Here is a 21,736-nt window from a genome sequence, read left to right as displayed (position 1 = left end):
CCCTTACATATGTTTCATTTTGGTTAATTTCTATCAGTATGACTTAAGTTTACTAATCTTTTCTTTGGCAATGTCTAATTTGCCATTAATCCTATCCAGTGCATTTTTATTCAGACATTATAGCCTGCATCTCTAGAATTACAATTTGGCTCCTATTTTATTATATTTCTCATGTCTCTTTTAAGTTTTTGAATATTTGGAATACAGTTACAGTAACTGTTTTCATGTCCTTGTCTGCCAATTCTAACATCTATGACAGTTCTGCGTCTGATTTTGAACAATTAACTTTTTATTATGGTTTGTATTTATTAAATATGATAAAATATCTAGTTCTATTATCAGTTTAAGAGAAGAAAAGGGGTAGAGAACTATGTTAATACCATAGGGGTGCAATCAGCAAAGTGCAGAACATAGGGGAACTCCACAGGACAAGCAATTACTTTCTTCAACATACAAAGTGCAACAAAAGAAGAGTTTAAGAGATTTTAACCAAATGCAATGTGAGGACCTTATTTGAATCCTGACTTGAAGAAATAAACTATATAAAACATTTATAAGAAAATTGGGAGAAAAAAAAGAAAATTGGTAAATTTGAACACTGACTAGATGTTAAGAAATTGTTAATTTTTAAAGATATTATAATGGTTTGGTGGTTGTCATCAAAAATAGAGTGTATTGTTTAGAGATACATAGTAAAGTATTTATGAGTAAAATATATGCTGCTTATGATTTGCTTCAAAATAATCCAAGGAGGGAAAGAAAAGGTGAGGTTCAGATAGAACAAACTGGCCAAGGGATGATAACTATCGAAACTGAGCAATGAATATATACTAGTTCATTATATTATTCTCTTCACTTTTGTAATCTTTTATATTTTTCCACAATTTAAAAAAAAATCAGATGTTCTGTTGTCTGAGAAGACTTGCCCTATCTTCTCCCTACTCCTAATAAAATGAATTGTGCTCAGGACTGTTCCCCTACCATCCAAATAAATTAAACCCTCATTTATTTCCAAATCTTTCTCCCTAATTGGCTATAAACCCTTGAGAGCAAAAATTGTCCTATTAATTTTCTATTCTTTGTGTTCCCACCACCAACCACAGAGCCAGAGTGCTCAATAAATGGTAGCAAATCGTCAACTCTCTAGTTCCAGTTCACCCAAGGTGCCCATGGCAGAGGCTGACTCTATCCTATTAAATAAAATTTCCAGTTAGGTGCTCTGTCCTTTATAAATTCCAGTCATACTGCATATAAATGTATGGCAAAGGAACCAAAAGGAGTCCTTATGTAAAAATGGAGGCAATAAAACTGTCAAGACAAACCAGGAATCCAGCAGAGATTGGCAGGGTCAGCAGTACTGAAACTGTTTTATAGTTCACCATGTACTTCCTCTTCTTACAGGTATGCATTGCACTGTGACCTTTGCAAAGTCCTTCTGTCCTGCCCTGCCTTTCTCGCAGTACTGCTCTAAGTCTCAAATATGACACCATAATGCATTTAAAAGGGTTTATTTCTTTAAACTGGAAAGCAATATAAAGTTTAAAGCGTTATGGCTTCTTCCCAAGGCATTGAGACATCTCACAGAGCAGCACATCAGCTTAGCTCCTCGAAAAATTGATAAAAATAGATGGAAATTTCAGTAAGCAAAATCTGTTTCCTTGCAATATAAATATACACACGGCACCTATTCCATGCCTGGTGTTGTGCTAGGTGCTGGTGACACAGAGGGAGGACGGTGCCTAGGATCTTTCCTCACAGAAAACCTAATCCTTGGCTCCTAGCTGTTCCTTACTCTTACTGCTCAGTCTCCTGGTTGACTTATTTATTGAGTTATTTGTATGCTTATGAATTTATTGATGAATTATTTTTAATTAAGAATTTTACAAATACCCTAATCGGAGATTCCTAATTCTGGGGACAATTTCCATTTATTCTTGGAGAGGGCATGATTACGGGCAGGTGGTCTTTGAGATTTCCTGTGGTAGTTAGCAGGAGGGCAATTTGGGGAGGCCGCGTCTTCCCTGCTATGGATGAACTTTTTTGTTTTTACCCACATTCCATGGTGTTAAGTCTGGGGAGTGGTTGGTTATAAGGGTGTGTGTCTCAATAATTCATCAAGCTGTGCTTTGGGTCTGTATGGCTTTCTGTACGTGTCTTGAATTTCACAGTAACAGTTACAAATACATCTTCCCGTCCTTCCAAACTCACCCAACTGGTCGACTTCACAAGGCAGTGGCACAGGTGCGGGCCCCTGGGAGTCCCGGGCGACCAGGAGAGTCGGGTCTGCAGGAAGGGGCTGCGTGTCCGCCATCTCCCGCCTCCACCGAATGCTGCTGCGGGCTCCGGGAGGGTGAAAGAACCAATGACGGGGCCAATAACAACGATCACAAAATGATAACGGCAGGAAAATCGCAGTAACGACAAACCCGAGCGAAGAGACTTCGCAGCAAGCACCACGAATCACGTCCCTAGTGGGGGCCCCGCCGGGTATCGAAGGCCCCCACGGGAGGCAGACCCTGCGGCTCTCGCGGCGCCCCTCGGCGGCCCCCTTCCCGGCTCGGGCCGGCGGGGTGGGCGGGGCCTGGCGGGCGGGGTGGGCGGGGCCTGGCGGGCGGGCGGGGCGGGGCGGGGCCTGGCGGGCGGGCGGGGCGGGGCGGGGCCTGGCGGGCGGGCGCCAGGGGGAGGAGGTGACTGACGGGCGGGCGGGCGGGCGGCTGGGCGGGGCGCGCTCGGGCCTCGGCTCCTCACACGCCGCGCCCGCAGCCCAGATCCCGCGCCGCTGCGAGTCCGGGAGGCGAGCGCCGTCCGCCAGCTGAGGCAGCCGCCGGAGGAGGAGCCGCGGGCGCTGAGGTAGGCGCGGGGACGCCCGCCGCGCGGCCCGGAGCCCCGGTGCCCCCGGCCCCCTGCCCCCTGCCCCCTGCGCGAGGGTGGTGGCGAGCCGGGGGGCGGCGCGCGGAGGCCCGAGCGGGCGGGGCCGGGGCCTGGGGGCGGGGACCGGCCTGGCCGGCGGGTCGGAGCGGCCGCGCGGCTCTGGGCCGGCGGGCCGGGCTGTGGCAGTCGGGCTTCGGGGCGGCGCGGGCGCCGGTGCGCGCCCGGCTCGGTCCCAGGCCGTGGCAGCCCGGGAGATGTGGAAACGGCCGGCCCAGGGGGCACCCACGGAGCAGGGAAGGCGGGGGACGGCCTTGCCCCTCCCACTTTTGGGGCTCCCAGGCCAGTTCGCCCGCACAGCCCTCGGGAACTTGTTAACAGGAAAGCTTGGCAGAAAAACAAATGCCAACGTTTTGGAAGAACTGAGAGTCACGTCGTTAGGCGCCGAGGCTTTATTTTCCTTCCCCGCCCCCTGCCCAGCCTCAGCCCGACTTGGCCAAAGAAGGATGTGTCACCAGCTCGGGGCCTCGGGCGGGATCCTCGGCCTGGCTGAAGGCAGGAGTACCTGAAACAAAGGTAAACGGAGGCCGGGCACACCCTGGCTCTGCCCCGCGGGCCGCCCTCGCGCCACCCCAGTGGGTGTCTCCCGCGCCGACCCGGCCGCCGCCTCCAAGGGGCTTTCTCCCGGGGGACCTCTCGATGGAAACCAGCTGGCCCGGCTTGGAGTTGATGTTGCATCCGCGCTCTTGTTATGCTCACGTTATTCCCAATCCCCCAACTCTGGTAAAGCCTAAGGAGATTTTACCCGGTTGTAGCGGTCAGCGAATGTAAGGGAGGATAAATTGCTGTTTGTGAATGATGATGTATTTTCTTATTAGGAAACGGTCTGCAAGCACGAAATAAGAATTCTTAACACGTAAGCAAAAAAAAAAAAAAAAAAAGGAGTGATTTGTGGTGCCTTCCAAAATCTGAAGTGTTCCTTCTCAAATCATTTACGTTATAAAGCATCCCCCAAACCTTTCGTGCCAGGCATTTTTCTTTGTTCTTTATTAGTGTCAGGCCTCAGTTTCTTGTAAACAGAGCACCCAATGCTGAGACCCTAAGAATTGCCATACTAGGTCAGAGCATGTGCATCCTGCTCAGTAGGCAGCAGGCTTGTGTTGTAGTAAAACACTGTTTTCTTTCGTGGTGATACCATTAAAATGATCTCCATCACATTCCTTTCAGAATGGCTTCTGAATCTGGCTTTTAGTGAAAGCCTTTTAAAAATCTATAGACCACTCCTAATTTATACATAAAATCTGTTCACATTTATTGCCTCCAAATGGCTCTCCTGGCCTCTCTTGACAGAAGGTGAGATGCTGCGGGGGGAAAAACTTGGATCTTCTATAAATCTGGGAGTTCGGAAATTGAGGACAGGGGAAACAAAGTAAAGTTTTTTGTTTTTTTTTTAAAAACACGAAGCTTTAAAGAAGTCTTTATCAGGACCAGCCTGGCTATTGAATTCAAAAATAGTTACATTCACTAACAACCTAAAAATTGATCAGTTAAAGATTAATTTGTATTCTTAAGTATTTGCATATTTTAAAATGTAGTTGACATTCTGGACACTGAAACGGTTATCTGACTTTATCTTAGTCTGAATTAATTTGACCTTAATGTTTAACTGAAATTCGCTGCCCTAAGAGAATGAAAGTTTTGTTTTAGCAAGAAGGGCATAAAGGAGATGAGTAATTTTGGAGTATGGAGTACTTGAGGGGGCACCTGTTCAAACTGTAACTTTGCTTTTAAACTCTTCATAGGCTCATTAGCTTTGGCAAACATAGATAGTCTCCACTGATTTCTCCCATCACCTTTCAATACACAGTTAAAGCTTTTCTTAACATCTTTCCCCCACCCCTCAGCCCCAGAAAACCCTACCACCTGCAGTAGAGTTGATCACCCTTTTGGGTATTACCATCCTCTAAATTAAGGGTTTTCCTCCATGGTACTGTTGACATTTTGGACCAGATAATTCTTTGTTGTGGAGGGCTATCCTGGTCATTATAGGATGTTTAGCAGCATTCCTGACCTCTACTAAATAGATACCAGTAGTACCACCCCTCCTACACACAATTATAACAGTCACATAACCCACACAGTTGTGACAATCAAAAATGCCTTCAGGTATTGCCAGAGGTCCTCTGAGAGAGCCAAAATCACTCCCCAGTTGAGAACCACTGTTCTAAATAGATTGTTGCCTTAATACCAGTGACCCAGCATTGTCTTCATTTGCTTATGTGTTGATTTTCTCTGCTATCATAAGTTTGAGGGCAGAGCAGAGTGATAGATGCACACATGTATAATGATACAAATACCTCATTACAGTTGTGATAAATTCTGGGAGAAGTGCAGGGTACTCTGAGTACATAAAACAAGGGTCCTGACCTAGTTGGCAACAAGGGAAAGTTTCCTTGGAAAATGACCTTTAAGGTAAGGTGGACATTGAAGGATAAATAGAAATTATAAAGTGAACCCTAGGGGGACAATATTTCAGGCAGAAGGAATAGGATCTTTTCTGAGAACTCAGAGGCCAATGTGGCTGGAACATGGAGAGTGACTCTGGAAAAATTGGTAAAGGTTTTCTTCGAGTAACAGTTCTTGGTCCAGCTTGTTCATCCAAATCACAGGAGGAACTTACAGCAGTACTATTGCCTGGTCCATTAAATCAAAATGTCTCCAGTGGATCCTACTTCCTTCCCCAGCTGCCGTTTTCCCCACACTTTCCAAAGGGATAAGCACTAGTACTAGATTTATCGTCCTCAACATTTTTTTTGTTTGCATTCAAGCAAATGCATATTCTTATTTCTCCTGTTTACAGAAATGGTAGTACACTGTACATATTATTCTTGTTCACAGCAATGTCTTTGAAATCTTTCGTTTCAATACATAGCTTCCTTATTCTTTTGAATGACTGTATAGTATTCCATTGTATGGATATACCACAGATTATTGAACCATTCCCTTATTGGTGGACATTTAATTGTTTCTAATAGTGTACCATAATGAATAGTACAGCCATATGCCAGTTCACATGTGTGAATATAACTGTAGGATAAATTCTCAGAAGTGGAATTTAGGGTCAAATATGTACATACACACATATTTGCGTGTGAAAGATCACTCTGGTCACGTTGGAGGGAATGGTTTAGAAAGTAATAAGTGCTTGTGGGAAACAGCTGACCCTAATTAAGGTAACAAATGCTGTAGAATACATTTTGTTCCCCTACAATTCAATTTTGAAGCCCTTACCCCTCTGTGACTAAATTTGGAGATAGAATCTTTTGTAGGTAATTAAGGTTAAACAGGGTCAAAAGAGTGGGGCCCCAACTCAATAGAATTGGTGGCCTTATAAGTAGAGGAGGTAGGAAAGGCCATGTGAGCACATAGTGAGAAGGTGGCTATCTGCAAGCCAGGAGGAGAAACTGATCTTGCCAGACCTTGATCTGTGACTTCTGTCCTCCAGAATTGTGAGAAAATGAATTTCTGTTGCTTAAGCAATCCAGGCTATAGTATTTTATTATGGCAGCCTGAGCCAACTAATACACAGTGGGAGAGGTAGAAGAGAACAAATGGTAGCTGGGACCATGATGGTAGCAGGGGAGATGGAGATGGATATAGGAGATATGTTTTAGAGGAATAATTGAGGGATGTCTGGGTGGCTCAGTGGTTGAGCATCTGCCTTTGGCTCAGGTCATGATCCTGAGTTCCTGGGATTGAGTCCCACATTGGCTCCCTGAAAGGAGCCTGCTCCTCCCTATGCCTCTGCCTCTCTCTCTGGGTTTCTCATGAATAAATAAATAAAATAAAAAAAAAAGGCATAGTTAATAAGGCTTCATGATTGAGGGAGAAATAAGTGAGTAGGATGACTCCCAGGCTTGACCAGCCAGGTGAATGGTAGGGCTATTATCTGAGGTAGAGACCACTAGAAGGATTAATAGTTTTGAAGTGAGTTTAAATCACATTTCACTTTGGGAGTGGTGAGACCTCTAAGTGGAGATTGCACATAAGCTTTTGATAATTCAAATCCAGAGCCCAGAGGAGTGGGCTGAATTGGGGACACGTATTTAGGTGTGAATTGAAGGGTATTGGTGGAATTACCCAGAGCAGAGGTTGGGAATCCATAGCCCACAGCTGAATCTGGCTTACAGATGTTTTGGTTTTCCCATAGAGTGTTTTTTGTTGTTTAATTTTGAGTTAGTTGCCAATAATTTAAAACCTCAAGATTTCCCATGAAAATTTAGATTTGGGGCTTTTCTTTAAAAGTAAGATATAGCACTACTGAGCTGGCAGTAATTGATTGGACCTAAGTCACCATTTATCCCAGCTGCTTTCTAGTTCACCAGAGAGTCCACCACTCCTAGAATTTATGCCTGGCCTGCTTTGTTTTTTTTTTTTTTAATTTTTTATTTATTTATGATAGTCACAGAGAGAGAGAGAGGCAGAGACACAGGCAGAGGGAGAAGCAGGCTCCATGCACCGGGAGCCCGACGTGGGATTCGATCCTGGGTCTCCAGGATCGCGCCCTGGGCCAAAGGCAGTCGCCAAACCGCTGCGCCACCCAGGGATCCCTGTTTATTTACTTCTCTGACCCTGTAGGCATTTGAGGCTCTAGGAAGAGAGTATAGAACAGTAATTCTCATCTTGGCTGCACATTGAAAATATTGGATAATTTAAAAGTACTGTTGCTGATAGCCACACCAGAAATTTGTTTGTTTACCTGATCTGAATTGTAGCCTAGGATTTTTAAAAACCTCAGGTGATTCCACTGAGCAATGGAAGTTGAGAACCATTGACAGAGATTAAGAAGAGAATAGAGCTCAGGCCCAGTGTTTCAAAGTTGAGTAAAGGAGGATAGCTCCAGGATAAGGGATGAGAAGTGGCCAGAGAGGTACAGTGGAGTGGGATCTCGCTTGCAACTAAGGTATGCAAACTTAAGGTAGCCCAATATACTTGAAGATGTTTTTAATTAGACAAGAGAGAACGGTGTTCATTTTGCATGTATACTTACTGTTTGTTTTGCATATACCTGTGTGTGTATATATGTGCTGTTCATTAGTGCCTAGAGTTATGTATACAAAAAAAAGCTATGCTTTATTCAGTGGGCTATTTAAAGGATTTCAAGAGTAATTTAAACTATGCTTGATTTTTGTCTTAGGTATTTACTTTAGAATCTAATTCCAAATTAAGATGTGTCATAAAAGCCGTATTAGAAAAGGGAAGAATTATCAAGATGTAGATTGAAAATGATTGGTTGAATTTAGCAAGATGGAGTCTTTGACCTCAGCAAAACCATTTTAAATTGGAAGAAGCAGAAACTAGATTGAAGTGGGTAGAAAATAAGGTAATGGAAGGGGTGAATGTTGGGGAAATCTTGAGTTTACCCTAGAAGGGGAGTGATGAGGGAAGATCAGGTGTCTTATATGTCTGTATGGTAGGTGCAGCCTGTGGGGATACCCAAATGCTTCTAACTTTTGAGGGAGGTAACTCAGTGGAGCCTGATTACCCTTCTCCATTTCAGAGGAGTCTTACTTCTATTTGTTTTGGAGACTTTGTGCTTTCCACGGAGGAGATATTTTGCCAAGACCTTTGAGACTCAGATGTTAGTGATTAAGCCCTCTCTTTCTTATCTGGAAAAACCATAGGGCTCCTAAAGGCCAGCAGGGCGCCAGTGACCCTGACATCATCCTCCCATTGAACTGATGAACAAAGATCAGATTGTTGGCATGTCGAAAATGGAGTACTTGGCCATGTTAGGGAATATGTATCTAGCTTTCAGATTCCCAGGAGCAATTTTTGTGGCTGTATTTTGTCCATGTAACTTGATATTATAGATGGTTTTCCAGTTGCATATATGTAAAATTTCTCATACTTCGAAATCTTTATTATTGACACTGATTAGAGGGTATGGATATAAATTAGAGCTCAAAGAGAACACTGAACACACCGGTTTCCAAAAGGTTGTGTGAATGCTGGAATGCAGTTACCTTGAAGACCTTGGATTAGAGTGGCTGTCCCGAGTGGGTTGTCATGCACATGGCCTCTACCAATCTGTCTCTTACCCATCTCTGTCTCATTGACAATCTTAACCTGGCATAGGAGGTTTAAAGAGTTGTAATCTACAGCAGAACAGAAACCATAGGGGTTGGAAAATGCCAAGGATTTATTACTAAGGAATGAAGTTGATTAGTTGAAGGCATAAGCCCCATTGCTATACTCTTTTTGTAAACAAGAATGTCATCCTGTGAGGGATAAGCCTTCATAGCTGCTATTAGTTCATCCATTCGGTGGATGATGGTTAACTTCTATATAAAGGATGCCTTTATGACGTGAGTAGCAGACCTTGGTCTACAAAGGTTTGTACCAGGAGTTTACGATAAGAAAACATTTTGTTTAGAAACTTGTATGTGCCTGGACAATTGTAGGAATTCCACCATCATAGATAGAGTTAGGTACTATGCCTGGATGGTGGTGGATAGGGGGACAAGTTCATTGCCAAGGTGGTTCAGAGCTTCTTTGGTTTGCAGAAGAAATAGGATGGTTGAGTGGGCAGAGGACTTGCAATCAGTTCTTGGGTGCCAAGCCTTGATCTGTCAAATGACAGCTGTGTGATTTTTTTTAATTGAGTTAAAGTTCACATAATATTAAGTTAATCAGTTTAACCATTTTAATGTATACAATTCAGGACTCTCAATATATTTGCAATGCTGTGCAACCATCACTATTAATTCCAGAACATTTTTATCACCCCAAAAGGAAACTATACCCATTAAGCAGTCACTTTCCATTCCTCTCTCCCCCTATTCCCTGAAAACCAACAATCTGCTTCTGTCTCTGTGGAGTTGTCTATTCTGGACATTTCATATAAGTGGAATCATACAAAGATGATTTAATTATGACTGGCTTTTTTTCATTTAGCATAATTTTGTATAAGGTTCATTCATGTTGTAGCATATGTTCCTTTGAATAATAATCATTCTTTTCTTTGAATAATAATTCACTTGTATGGGTATACTATATTTTGTTTATCCATTCATCAGTTGATGAATATTTGTCTTGTTTATTCCTTTTGGCTATTATAAATAGCGCTGCTAAGAACATTCATGTATAATTTTTTGCTTGAATACCTGTTTCAGTTCTTTTGTGTACATACATAGGAGTGGAATTGCTGGGTCATATGGTAATTCTATATTTAACTTTTTGAGAAACTACCAAACTGTTTTCCATAGCAGCTGCACCATTTTATATTTCCACTAGCAATGTTCTGAAATTCTAGTTTCTCCACATCCTTGTTAATATTTGTTCTTTTCTTTTCTTTTTTTTTAAGAGAGAAAGAGATGAGGGGAGAAGGGGAGGAGGAAGAGGAGAGAGAGAGAGGGAGAGAGAGAGAGAGAGAGAAAGAGAGAAAATGAATCTTAACCAGGCTCCATGTCCAGTGCAGAGCCTGATGTAGGGCTCAATCTCACGACGCTGAGATCATGCCCTGAGCCAAAATGGAGTTGGACATTTAACCAGCTGAGCCACCCGGGTCCCCCTCTGGGTTTTCTTTAAAGTTTTTATTTTAATTTCAGTTAGTAAACATACAATTAGTAAACATATTAGTTTCAAGTGTATAGTATAGTGGTTCAACGATTCTATACATTACTCAGTGCTTATCACAAGTGCACTCCTTAATCCCCATAGCCTATTTAACCTCTCCCCCTCTCCCCCAGCTTTTTTCTTTTTTTTTTTTTTTTTTAGTTATAGCTATCCTAGTGGGTGTGAAGTAATATCTCATGATTTTGATTTTGATTTTCTTAATGACTAATGAATGATGCTGAGCATCTTTTCATGTACTTTTTGGCCATCTGTATACCTTCTTTGGAAAGATGTCTATCCAAGTCCTTTGTCCATTTTTTAATTGTTTGTCTTTTGGTTTAGTTGTTAAGAGTTCTTTATATATTCTGGATACTAGACCCTTGTCAAATATATTATTTACAAATATTTTCTTTCATACTGTAGGCTACTTTTTCACTTTCTTAGCAGTGTCCTTTGCACATAGGCTTTTAATTCTGAAGTTGGATTTCTGTTTTTTTCTTTTGTTGCTCATACTTTTGGTGTCCTAAGAATCCATTGCCAAATCTAAGGTCATGTCAGTTTACCCCTGTGTTTTCTTCTAAGAGTCTGTAGTCTTAGAATTTACATTTAGGTCTTTAATCCATCTTGAGTTAATTTTTATGTGACATAGGGTCCAACTCCATTGTTTTGCATGTGGATATCATATTGCCCCACCACTATTTGTTGAAAGAGCTATATGTTCTTATACAAGTCTCAGACCCTGTTTTCCCATTTGTGAAATGAAAGTAATAAAAATACTTGCCTCACAAAGTTGTAAGATTAAAAAGAGAAGATGTATGTTGAACAGTAAAAATCACTAAACAAACTTGTGATTACTATTGTTTTGTCATATATATATTTCATTTGTACAAGGTCTCTGTAAGTTAGTGTCATTCAGCAACCACTAGAAGTCTTCCATCTAGTGCATAGTGAGTCATGACATAGAGGATTGGGGACCAAGTTTTACCTCTGAGTACAAAGTCACAGGGCCTTGATGCAAGAGGTAGTTGGAGAGATTGTACGAATCCAAAATTGAAAGTATACGTGCTCTTGTAGAGCATGTATTTGTCAAATTCTGTTGCTATTCCTCTCAAATTTAGGTGTTCTCAGCATGTAAGGCATGGTTTTAACTTAATTTAAAATTTTTAAAAGTTTTTAAAGCTAAAGAGTTTTCAGGCATAGTAGGAATAAAGGCAGTTCTTTTTATTGGACTAAGAATCATCACATTTCACTTTATCAGTTTTAAATGTCTAGAACTAAGACTTTTCCTGACTCAGTGGCTAGTGACCTTGCTTAGTTCAACCAACAAGTATTTTTTTTTTCTTAAAGATTTTATTTATTCACAAGAGACACACACACACAGAGAGAGAGAGAGAGAGAGGCAGAGACACAGGCAGAGGGAGAAGCAGGCTCCATGCAGGAAGCCTGATGTGGGACTCGATCCCTAGACTCCAGGATCACACCCTGGGACAAAGGCAGGCGCCAAACCGCTGCACCACCCAGGGATCCCAATTGTTAACTTTCTAATGGACATTTTTCTTGCCTAAAGATCTAAACATAGAATCTTAACATTTTTTTATATTTTTACACAAAATTTAGGTCTCTAATTCATCTGGAGTTTTTTTTTTGCATAGTGTAAGGGAGAAATCTTGTTCAGTTGGCCATTCATTTGGAATAATCTTTAAACCACTGAGCCACCCAGGGATCTCCCCAACAAGTATTTCTTGAGTTACTGCTATATGCCAACCACTATACTAAATACTAGAGATATAGTGCCTTAACATGCAAGACCAAACTCTTGCCCCTACATACCCTTCTAAATCTATTCTTTTTTACAGTTGTCTGAGTCCAGTTCCTTTCCACCAGTCCCTTTTGAGTCCATGCCTATCAGATCTTTATCTCCCCTCCCAGCCAAGCCCTCCACATTGCTAACTCCATCCACTGAGTTAGTTCTCAGTCTTTTTTTTTTGTTATTGTTGTTGTTACTTGATCTTACAGCAGCATTTTGCACGGTTGATCCTCTTTCTTTGATTTGCTTTCTTCTCTTAGCTTCTATAACATTGCTTTCTCTGGATTTCCTCCCACCTTACTAGAGGATTCTTTCTCCATCTTCTTGATAGTTCTTCATTTTCCTGATCACTGAAAGAAGGAGTTCTGCTTACTCCTCAAACCTCTGTTCTTCCTTATTAGCGCTATTTCCTTGCATTTCACCCAGTCTCATGACTTCAAATACCATCTATATGCCAACAGCCACATAGCAATGACTACCAGATCTTATCTCCAAGTTAGACCTCTCCTTTGGATCTCATACTCTGATATCAGAGTGCCTACTTGACATCTCCATTTGGATATCTAACAGATATCTCAAAACTGAACTGATTTTCCCCTCCAAAACCCACTCTTCCTGCAGCCTTTCCCATCTCAGTAAATAGCAGTTGCCTTCTAGTCACCCAGGCCAGAAACCTTGTCGTCTGTTTCTTTCTTCCCACATTCAGTCTGTCAGCAAACCCTGACAAAGTTGGCTCTACTTTCAGAATGTATCTAGAATCGGTCACAATGCCACTATTTCTCCAGCTTCCACCTTCTCCAAACCACCATCATATCTTACCTGGATAATTGCCATAGCCTAATTCTTTTTTCCCTGCTTTTGTCCTTGCTCTCCTATAGCCTGTTTTCAATACAGCAGCTCAGGGCACTCTGTTAAAAGTCAGTTCTTAGCTCAGAAGCTTTATGCTTACCTACAAGGCCCTACATAATCTAAACCCCCACCTACCTCTCTGGCCTCACCTTCTACTATTTTCCCCTGTGCTTACTTTGCCCGAGTCACAAATGGCACTTTGTTCGCCCTCCCAACAAATCGGTTATGTTCCTGTCAGAGCCTTTGCTTTCCCCCAGTATCTACAAAGCTCCCCCCTCACTTCCTTTGGATCTTTGCTAAAGTTCATGTTCTCCAACACACTCTATCTCCTTGCCTTTCAAACTCTGCTTCTCAGAGCTCTCAGTAGTCTGGTTGTTCCTCCCACCCCACCCCCTGAGACTGAGTGCTAAAGCTGTCTCTCTCGCCCATATTTATTTATCTTTAAGCTTATATTTGAAGAGAGTCCCTTCAGTTAAAAAAGCAGTTTGAAAACTGCTTGACTATGAGGTTAGAAATAAAAAGCAGAGATTAGCAGCTGTGAATGGAGATGTCATTAAGGACTTAGGAATCATAGCAAGGGCACACTTATCCTTTCCATTTTGTGGATCACAGGCATAGTCTCTATTTTAGTCTTGGGGGTGGAGCCCTGTAATACTTTTGTGTTCATCAGTACTCCTAGCAATGCTCCTATTAGTGTCAAGCCTTCACTCAAGCACTGTGGCTCAGGTGTCAGCATTTTGTCTTTCAGCATGGTATGTCTTGGTATTCTTGGTTGAAACCTCTTCTCCATGGTAGGCCCTGCTCAATAAGCAGAGGAAGCTCATTTGGTGCTGGTGGCAGTATGGGATCTATATATTAAAGGCAGTTAAGAGTTACATATAATGGGCAGCCCGGGTGGCTCAGTGGTTTAGCGCTGCGCTGCCTTCAGCCCAGGGCATGATCCTGGAGATCCAGGATCAAGTCCCGCGTCAGGCTCCCTACATCAGGAGCCTGTTTGTCCCTCTGCCTGTGTGTGTGTGTGTCTCATGAATAAATAAAATGTTTTTTAAAAAAAAGAGTTACATATAATGGAAAGAGTGTGTTGATTCTACTGTGAGATGCTCCAGACTCTAAAGAAAAGGGCAAGCATCATATCCAGTGACAGTCTCCCTGGATAGCAACTTCAGAGGCTTCATTTGGCTCATTGTTTTTCAGCCTATCTGCAAACCTGCAGGCCTTCTCACTGGTTATTAAGCAGGAATGATGCTTGTTTTGATTTGCTATTTTAAAAGACAGTACATGAGGGTACATGACACAGTACCCATGACAGTAAATTCTAATGAATTTTTAAACAAGGATCATATAACTATATTCTCCTTGCCTTGGCCCTTTTCCTAGATGAGCTAATTTCCTAGATGACAAACAAGTAGTAAATAATGTACTTTCAGATAGTGGTAATAGTGCTGTGAAGAAAACTAATGCCCCATAATAATAAACACTTGGGTTGCTTCTGATTTTTCCCTCTTTTAAACATTACTGCAATGAACATCCTTGTACTTATGCAAATATGTGATGTTTGTGTTGCATGTATTCTGAAAGATTGAATTGCTGGATCATATGATCATATCATCAGAATTTTAATAGATACTGCCAAATTGGTCACCAAGGTGTCTGTGCTAATATTACATATAATATAATTAAAAGTGGTAATATATTTCAGTTTTCCAATAAATGAAATATTTCCATGATTTTTTAGTTATACTAGTAATATTGAATACCTTCTTTTTGTAAAAAAAGATTGACAGGCAAAAAAAAATCCTCATGCCTTCTATCAATTTATAAATTTTCACCTTTCAAAAGTTTTTAAAACTCATGTCTGCTTGTTTTCACTTTTATTTCCCTGTTGAATAGCTGTCTTTTCTCGAGTTTTTGACCATTTGTATTTCTTTTTTTTTTTTTTTTTTTTTTGGATTGCACAACAAAGAATGCTAGTTATCTTCTGTGATCCATTCTTCATTCATCTTTAGTAATGGGAACCCCAGCTCTGGCCAAGCCCATTGCTGCCCGTCTGGAAGACCACATTCCTTGGCCTCCTTAGAGCTAAGTTATAACCATGTGAGTTTTAGCTGATGATACATAAGTAGAAGTGTTTGGTGTAACTTTCTGAAATCTTAAACGGAGAAGGCACTCTCTTCCTCATTCCTTACCCATCTTATGTTGGAACACATGACTGGAGCTCTAATAGCCATCTTGGAAAACGAGGACTGTCATAAAGTAAGCCAGAAAAACTGAATCTCTGAGCGTCTGGTGGAGCCACTGCACCAACCCTAAACTTATTTTGTATGAGCGAGAAATTTAACTTCTGTCTTGTTTAAGCACTCTTATTTTTGGTTTTTCTGTTACATGTGGATAACAAATACTTGTCTTATTTATTTTTAGGAGTTCTCTGTGCCCTATATACGCATCTTTATTATAAAAATGGTACATTTTCCTCTAGTCTGTTGAAGTCCTCACCCTTTGTTTATAATAGTTTTTCATTTCAATCTCAAATTTACTTTTCTTTGCCTTTATGGCTTTTGATTTTACTGACTTTTTTTTTTATTGTTAACTTTTTTTTTTTAATTTTTATTTATTTATGATAGTCACAGAGAGAGAGAGAGAGAGGCAGAGACACAGGCAGAGGGAGAAGCAGGCTCCATGCACCGGGAGCCCGACGTGGGATTTGATCCCGGGTCTCCAGGATCGCGCCCTGGGCCAAAGGCAGGCGCCAAACCGCTGCGCCACCCAGGGATCCCAATTGTTAACTTTCTAATGGACATTTTTCTTGCCTAAAGATCTAAACATAGAATCTTAACATTTTTTAATATTTTTACACAAAATTTAGGTCTCTAATTCATCCGGAGTTTTTTTATGCATAGTGTAAGGGAGAAATCTTGTTCAGTTGGCCATTCATTTGGAATAATCTTTATAACAGGTAGCACGTCAAATTATCAGTTAATAAATTCTCATATATGCATAGATTGGTTTTAAAAATCTGTTTAGTTTCATTAATCTTTGGTTCTTTGCCAATAATATACTTTTAATTACTATAGCTTTAAAATGTGATTTTTGGTGAGGCAAGGTCTTCTTTCTTTGTTCTTTCTTACAAATTAAATGTTAAATGGCTATAGCATAATATTTGGAAAACATGTAAAGTGAAGAGTATAACAATACAGTGTACATTTTTTTATCCACAGCTCAGCCTAGGGGAAATATACTGTTATTTCTTTGTGTTTGTCCCCTCACCCCAAAGCTGTCTTGACTCTTGTACATTTTCTCTTCTGTGTGGAGTTTTAGAGTTAGCTTATAAAATGATCTTAGAATTAAACATGTTATTATTTTTTTAAGATTTATTTATTTATTCATGAGAGACAGACTGAGAGAGAGAGGCAGAGACACAGGCAGAGGGAGGAGCAGGCTCCTTGCAGGGAGCCTGATGTGGGACTCAACCCAGATCTCGGGATCACGACCTGAGCTGTGGTCAGCTGAGCCACCCAAGTATGCCAATGATCTTAGAATTAAATTATATCATTGAAGACAGTAATATTATGTGTCTATATTAATAACTGCTGTTTGGAAATTAATAAACTAATTATTTAAATGCTTTTCCGATTTAAAAACAACAAATTTGAGTGATGTGATGTGAACAGTGGTTAGGAGATACGAGTTGAATGTGATTATGGTCTTCAGTAGTAGTCAGTTTAGCATCTGTTTTGGTGGCTTGTGACCATTACACTGTTTTTCTTTTTTCATTGAGAGATAATTGGCATATAACACTATATTAGTTTCAGGTGTATAATATAATGACTTAATATATGTATATATTGTGAAATGAACACCACAAGGTCTAGTTAACATCTGTTACCACATTGTTTTTTTTTTTCTTGTGATAAGAACTTTTAAGACTTACTTTCATCAATTTAGCTATTATAAGTAATGCTGCAGTGAACATAGAAGCATAGATCTTTTTGAGTTAGTGTTTTCATTTCCTTCAGATAAATACCCAGAAGTGGAATTGCTAGGTCATATGATAGTGTCCACCAATGGATAAATGAATAGAGAAAATGTAATGTGTACTCACATACATACACATACACACACACACACACACTGGAATATTATTCAACCATAAAAAGAAGGAAATCCTGCCATTTGCAACAATATGGATGGTCTTTGAGGACATTATACTAAATGAAATAAATTAGAGAAAGACAAATGCTGTGTGATCTCACTTCTGTGAGATCTAAAAAAAAAAAAAAAACATGAAAACCAAAAATCCAAACTCATAGATGCAGAGAACAGACTGGTGGTTGACAGGGACACCGGGGGGCTCAGTGGTTAAGTGTCTGCCTTTGACTCAGGGCCTGATCCTGGAGTCCCACATTGGGTTCCCTGCATGGGGCCTGCTTCTCCCTCTGCCTGTGTCTCTGCTTTTCTCTCTCTCTGTCTCTCATGAATAAATAAATAAAATCTTAAAAAAAAAAAAAAGACTGGTGGTTAACAGAGGTGGAGGGTAGATGGTGGGCAAAATGGGTAAAGGCAGTCAAAAGGTACAAACTTCTAGTCATAAAATAAGTCCTGGGGATGTAATGTACAGTATGGTGAATACAGTTAATAATATTGTATATTTGAAAGTTGATGAAACTAAATCTTAAAAGCCACCAGTAGTGCACAAGGGTTCCCTTCTCTCCACATCCTTGCCAATGCTTATTTGTCTTTTTATAATAACCACTCTAACAGGTGTGAAGTGATAACTCATTGTGATTTTGACTTATATTCTGATGATTAGTGATGTTTAGCACCTTTTCATATACCTATTGGCCATCTCTGTGTTGTTTTAGGAAAAATGTCCATTCAGTCTTCTCATTTTTTAATTGGATTGTTTGGAGTTTTTTGCTATTGAGTTTTATGAATTCTTTATATATTTTGGACATTAGCCCATTATCAGATATATAATTTGCCAATATTTTCTCCTGATCACTAGGTTGCCCTTTCATTTTGTTGATGGTTTACTTTGCTGTTTAGTAGCAGGTTGTTGTTGTTTAAACAGCCATTATAATTGCTAAACTGTAAAATTAACATTATTTATGTCTGATCGGCTATACAAAACTCATCAATATTTCCTTAGAAAAAAATAGAAATTCTGAAGAATAAAAGCGAGACTACTAATTAAAGATCACATTTACTAATCTATCACCATAATTCTAGTCAGGCCATCTCAAGTGGCTGGAAGGAGGAAGGGATGAGGTGAGGAAGTTGGAAAGAGTGGTTCTTAACTTATGGCCCCATCTGTGCTCTCAGGCAACATAGGATCTAGCTGAGAGGAAAATGGTTGAGGCTGGAATTTAAAACAAAAGCTTTTGGTTCAGATGGTAAGAAGGTCCTTAAGAACAGCAGAATCAGTGTATCCAGAAGGCAGTGCTGGAGTCTGCCTCATGAACTCAGGGGTTTCTTCTTGGCATCCAAGTCCTTTTAAATTTCTTCTAGTTTTTTTGTATATCATAGTTCTGAGCCAGATACATTCCAACCATGTTACCAAAAGTAAATCCACGCAGGAGCTGGAGCATGGTGTAGGCGAGGAGGGCATGAAGGGCGGCTGCAGCTCTGTGAGCGTGTCCAAGCCTCTCTCTCCTCAATAGAAGTTTTTAGTTTGATGTAGTCCCACTTGTTTATTTTTGCTTTTATTGCCTTTGTTTTTGGTGTCAAATCTAAAAAATCCTCACCAAAACCAGTGTCAAAGAGCTTGTTGCCTGTGTTTTCTTCTAGGAGTTTTATGGTTTCAGGTTTTACATTCAGTCTTCAGTCCATTTTTAATTGATTTTTGTGTATGGTATAAGAGATTGATCCAATTTCATTCTTATGCATGTAGTTATTCAGTTTTCCCAACACCATGTATTGAAGAGACTGCCCTTTCCCCCAGTTTATTCTTGACTCCTTTGTCTTAATTAATTGACTATATATGGGTTTATTTCTGGGCTCTATTCTGCTCCATTAATTTATGTGTCTGTTTTTATTCCAATATGGCAGTTTTGATAACTTTATCTTGCAATATAGTTTGAAATCAGGGAGTAATGCCTCCTGATTTGTTCTTGTTGCTCAAGATTGCTTTGGCTTGTCACAGTCTTTTGTGATTCCATACAAATTTTGGAATTGTTTTTCTTTTTCTATGAAAAATGCCATTGGAATTTTGATAGGGATTGAACTGCACCTGTAGATCGCTTTGGGTAGTTACAGACATTTTGACAATATTAGGTCTTCCAATATATGAGCATAGAATATCTACATTTATTTGTGTCTTCAATTTCTTTCATCAGTGTCTTAGAGTTTACAGTATACAGGTCTTTCACCTTCTTGGTTTTATATTAATTCTCAGGTATTTTATTTTTTTTGATGCAGTTATAAATGGGATTGTTTTCTTAATTTTTTTTCTGATAGCTTATTATTAGTGTATAGAGACACAAGTGAGTTTTGTATCCTGCAACTTTACTAAGTTCATTTATTCTAACAGTTTTTCAGTGGAGTTTTTAGAGTTTTCTATATAAGTGATATGTCATCTGCAAATAGAGACAGTTTTACTTCTTTTCTGATTTGGATGCCTTTTATAAAATTTCTTTGTCCTGCCTATTTACCCTAAGACTTCCAATAACTACGCTGAATAAAAGTGGTGAGAGTGGGCATCCTTGTCTTGTTCCTGTTCTTGAGTATGAGGTTACCTGTGGGCTTGTCACACATGAGCTTTCTTTTGTTGAGGCACATTCTCTCTATACCCACTTTGTTGAGAGTTTTTATTAAGAGTGGATGTTGTATTTTGCCAATGCTATTCCTGTATCAAGATGGTTATAAGATTTTTATCCTTTATTTTGTTAATATGGCATATTACATTAATTGATTTGTGGATGTTGAACCATCCTTGCATCCTTGTAAAAGATGCACTTGATCATGGTATATGATCCTTTTGTTGTATTGTTGAATTTAATTTGCTTACCTTTTGCTGAGGATTTTTGCATCTATGTTTATCAGGGATATTGGCCTATAATTTTCTTTTCTTGTAGTGTCTTTTTTTTTTTTTTCTTGTTTTTTTTTTTCTTGTAGTGTCTTTGGCTAGTTTTGGTGTCCAGATAATGCTAGCCCTGTAAAATGAATTTGGAAGCATTTCTTCATCTTTCTGTTTTTTTTTTTTTTTTTTAAGATTTTGAGGAAGACTGTGATGCTGTTTTTAATTGTTTTTAGTCACAAGCTTAATTTGTACTCATAATTGGCTATTGCTTAAAAGTGAAACATGTGTGAAACACATGTCAAAACATTATGAATTAGTGAGGAGCATGAAAAATGATAATTCTGAAAAATTCTTTCAAGATGTCCCTTATGGAATACATAAGCTGCATTCATCTGATCAAAATTAAAACAAAAAAATCAAGATGTCCCTAATACTAAACAAACTACATGATTAAAGGAAGCTGGGTAAAGGGTATAAGGAAATTCTCTTTTCTGTCTTTGCAGTTCTTCTGGAAATTATAGCTATTTCAAAATAAAAGGTTTTTAAAAATTATTATAAATATAGAAACATTAGCCAGGCATACCTTATGTTTAAAGTTATACATGTATTTAGGGATCCCTGGGTGGCTTAGCAGTTTGGCACCTGCCTTCGGCCCGGGGCGTGATCCTGGAGACCCCGGATCAAGTCCCACGTCGGGCTCCCTGCATGGAGCCTGCTTCTCTCTCTCTCTCTCTCTCTCTCTCTCTCTGCCTATGTCTCTGCCTCTCTCTCTGCTCTCTGTGTGTCTCTCATTAATAAATAAATGGAATCTTTAAGAAAAATAGTTATACATGTATTCATACATGCACATAATTGGTGTTTGCTGTTTCCTATACTTAAGGTTACTCTAAAGAAAATAATTTCAGATTGGTTCACTAAATATAAATACAAGGTTAAGATATGCTATTGAGGGCAGCCTGGGTGGCTCAGCGGTTTGGCTTTGCCTTCAGCCCAGGGTGTGATCCTGGAGACCTGGGATCAAGTCCCACATCAGGCTCCCTGCATGGAATGGAGCCTGCTTCTCCCTCTGCCTGTGTCTGTCTGTCCGTCTCTCTCTCTCATGAGTAAATAAATTAAATCTTTAAAAAAAAAAAAAGATATGCTATTGAATCTCATGAAATATAGAAGGGGCCCAATCAATTTAAGATGGATTGTCAGTTAAAAGACTTCATGTTGTATTAAATAAGAGGTTTGCTTTAAAATTTTTCAACTTACTATATGATAGTGTTGCTGACAGCTGGATATTTATTATGATTGATTGCCCTCTGTTTAGGTATTTAAATTTTAAAAAGGAAAAATTTAAAAGCTTGAAAATATGAAAAAAAAAAATAGCTCATTCTATCCAATTCAGCTTTTCATTTATTGATAATAAAGATCTACAATTTATTGTTTGCTGATAATTTCTCTCAAAGAGTAGCGTGAAACCATTTCTCCTACTTTGACATTTAAAAACTAAACCTCCAACTTATGGAAGAATCCTAAGTATCAAGTTTTAAAAATCACTTTGTTTATTTTGGATGCTATAGTACAAATTAAATTTG

The 21,736-nt window shown here is 39.8% G+C and overlaps 2 protein-coding genes across 8 annotated transcripts in view; one reads left to right on the top strand and one right to left on the bottom strand.

Moving 5' to 3' along the window:
• The first annotated feature begins 2,716 nt into the window (after positions 1-2,716).
• PPP2R3A (protein phosphatase 2 regulatory subunit B''alpha) overlaps positions 2,717-21,736 on the top strand; it is a 188,230-nt gene continuing 169,210 nt past the window's right edge. For 2 of the 7 annotated variants that reach the window (XM_072792637.1, XM_072792638.1), the window contains exon 1: positions 2,723-2,850. The gene's annotated coding sequence lies outside the window, so the exon portion shown is untranslated. Of the gene's footprint in view, positions 2,851-3,045; positions 3,445-21,736 lie in introns of those variants that run through there. The other 5 variants (XM_072792640.1, XM_072792639.1, XM_072792641.1 and 2 more) reach the window with 4 other exon arrangements.
• Positions 18,593-18,726, bottom strand: LOC140614454 (short transmembrane mitochondrial protein 1-like). The gene is given in 2 exon segments (XM_072793659.1): positions 18,593-18,654; positions 18,657-18,726. Coding segments are annotated over 2 exon segments (132 nt in total).

Source organism: Canis lupus, chromosome 22 (assembly GCF_048164855.1).
Source record: "Canis lupus baileyi chromosome 22, mCanLup2.hap1, whole genome shotgun sequence".
Lineage (NCBI taxonomy): Eukaryota > Metazoa > Chordata > Mammalia > Carnivora > Canidae > Canis > Canis lupus.
The sequence above is the reverse complement of the archived record's forward strand: the minus strand, read 5'-3'. Positions and strand labels throughout refer to the sequence as shown.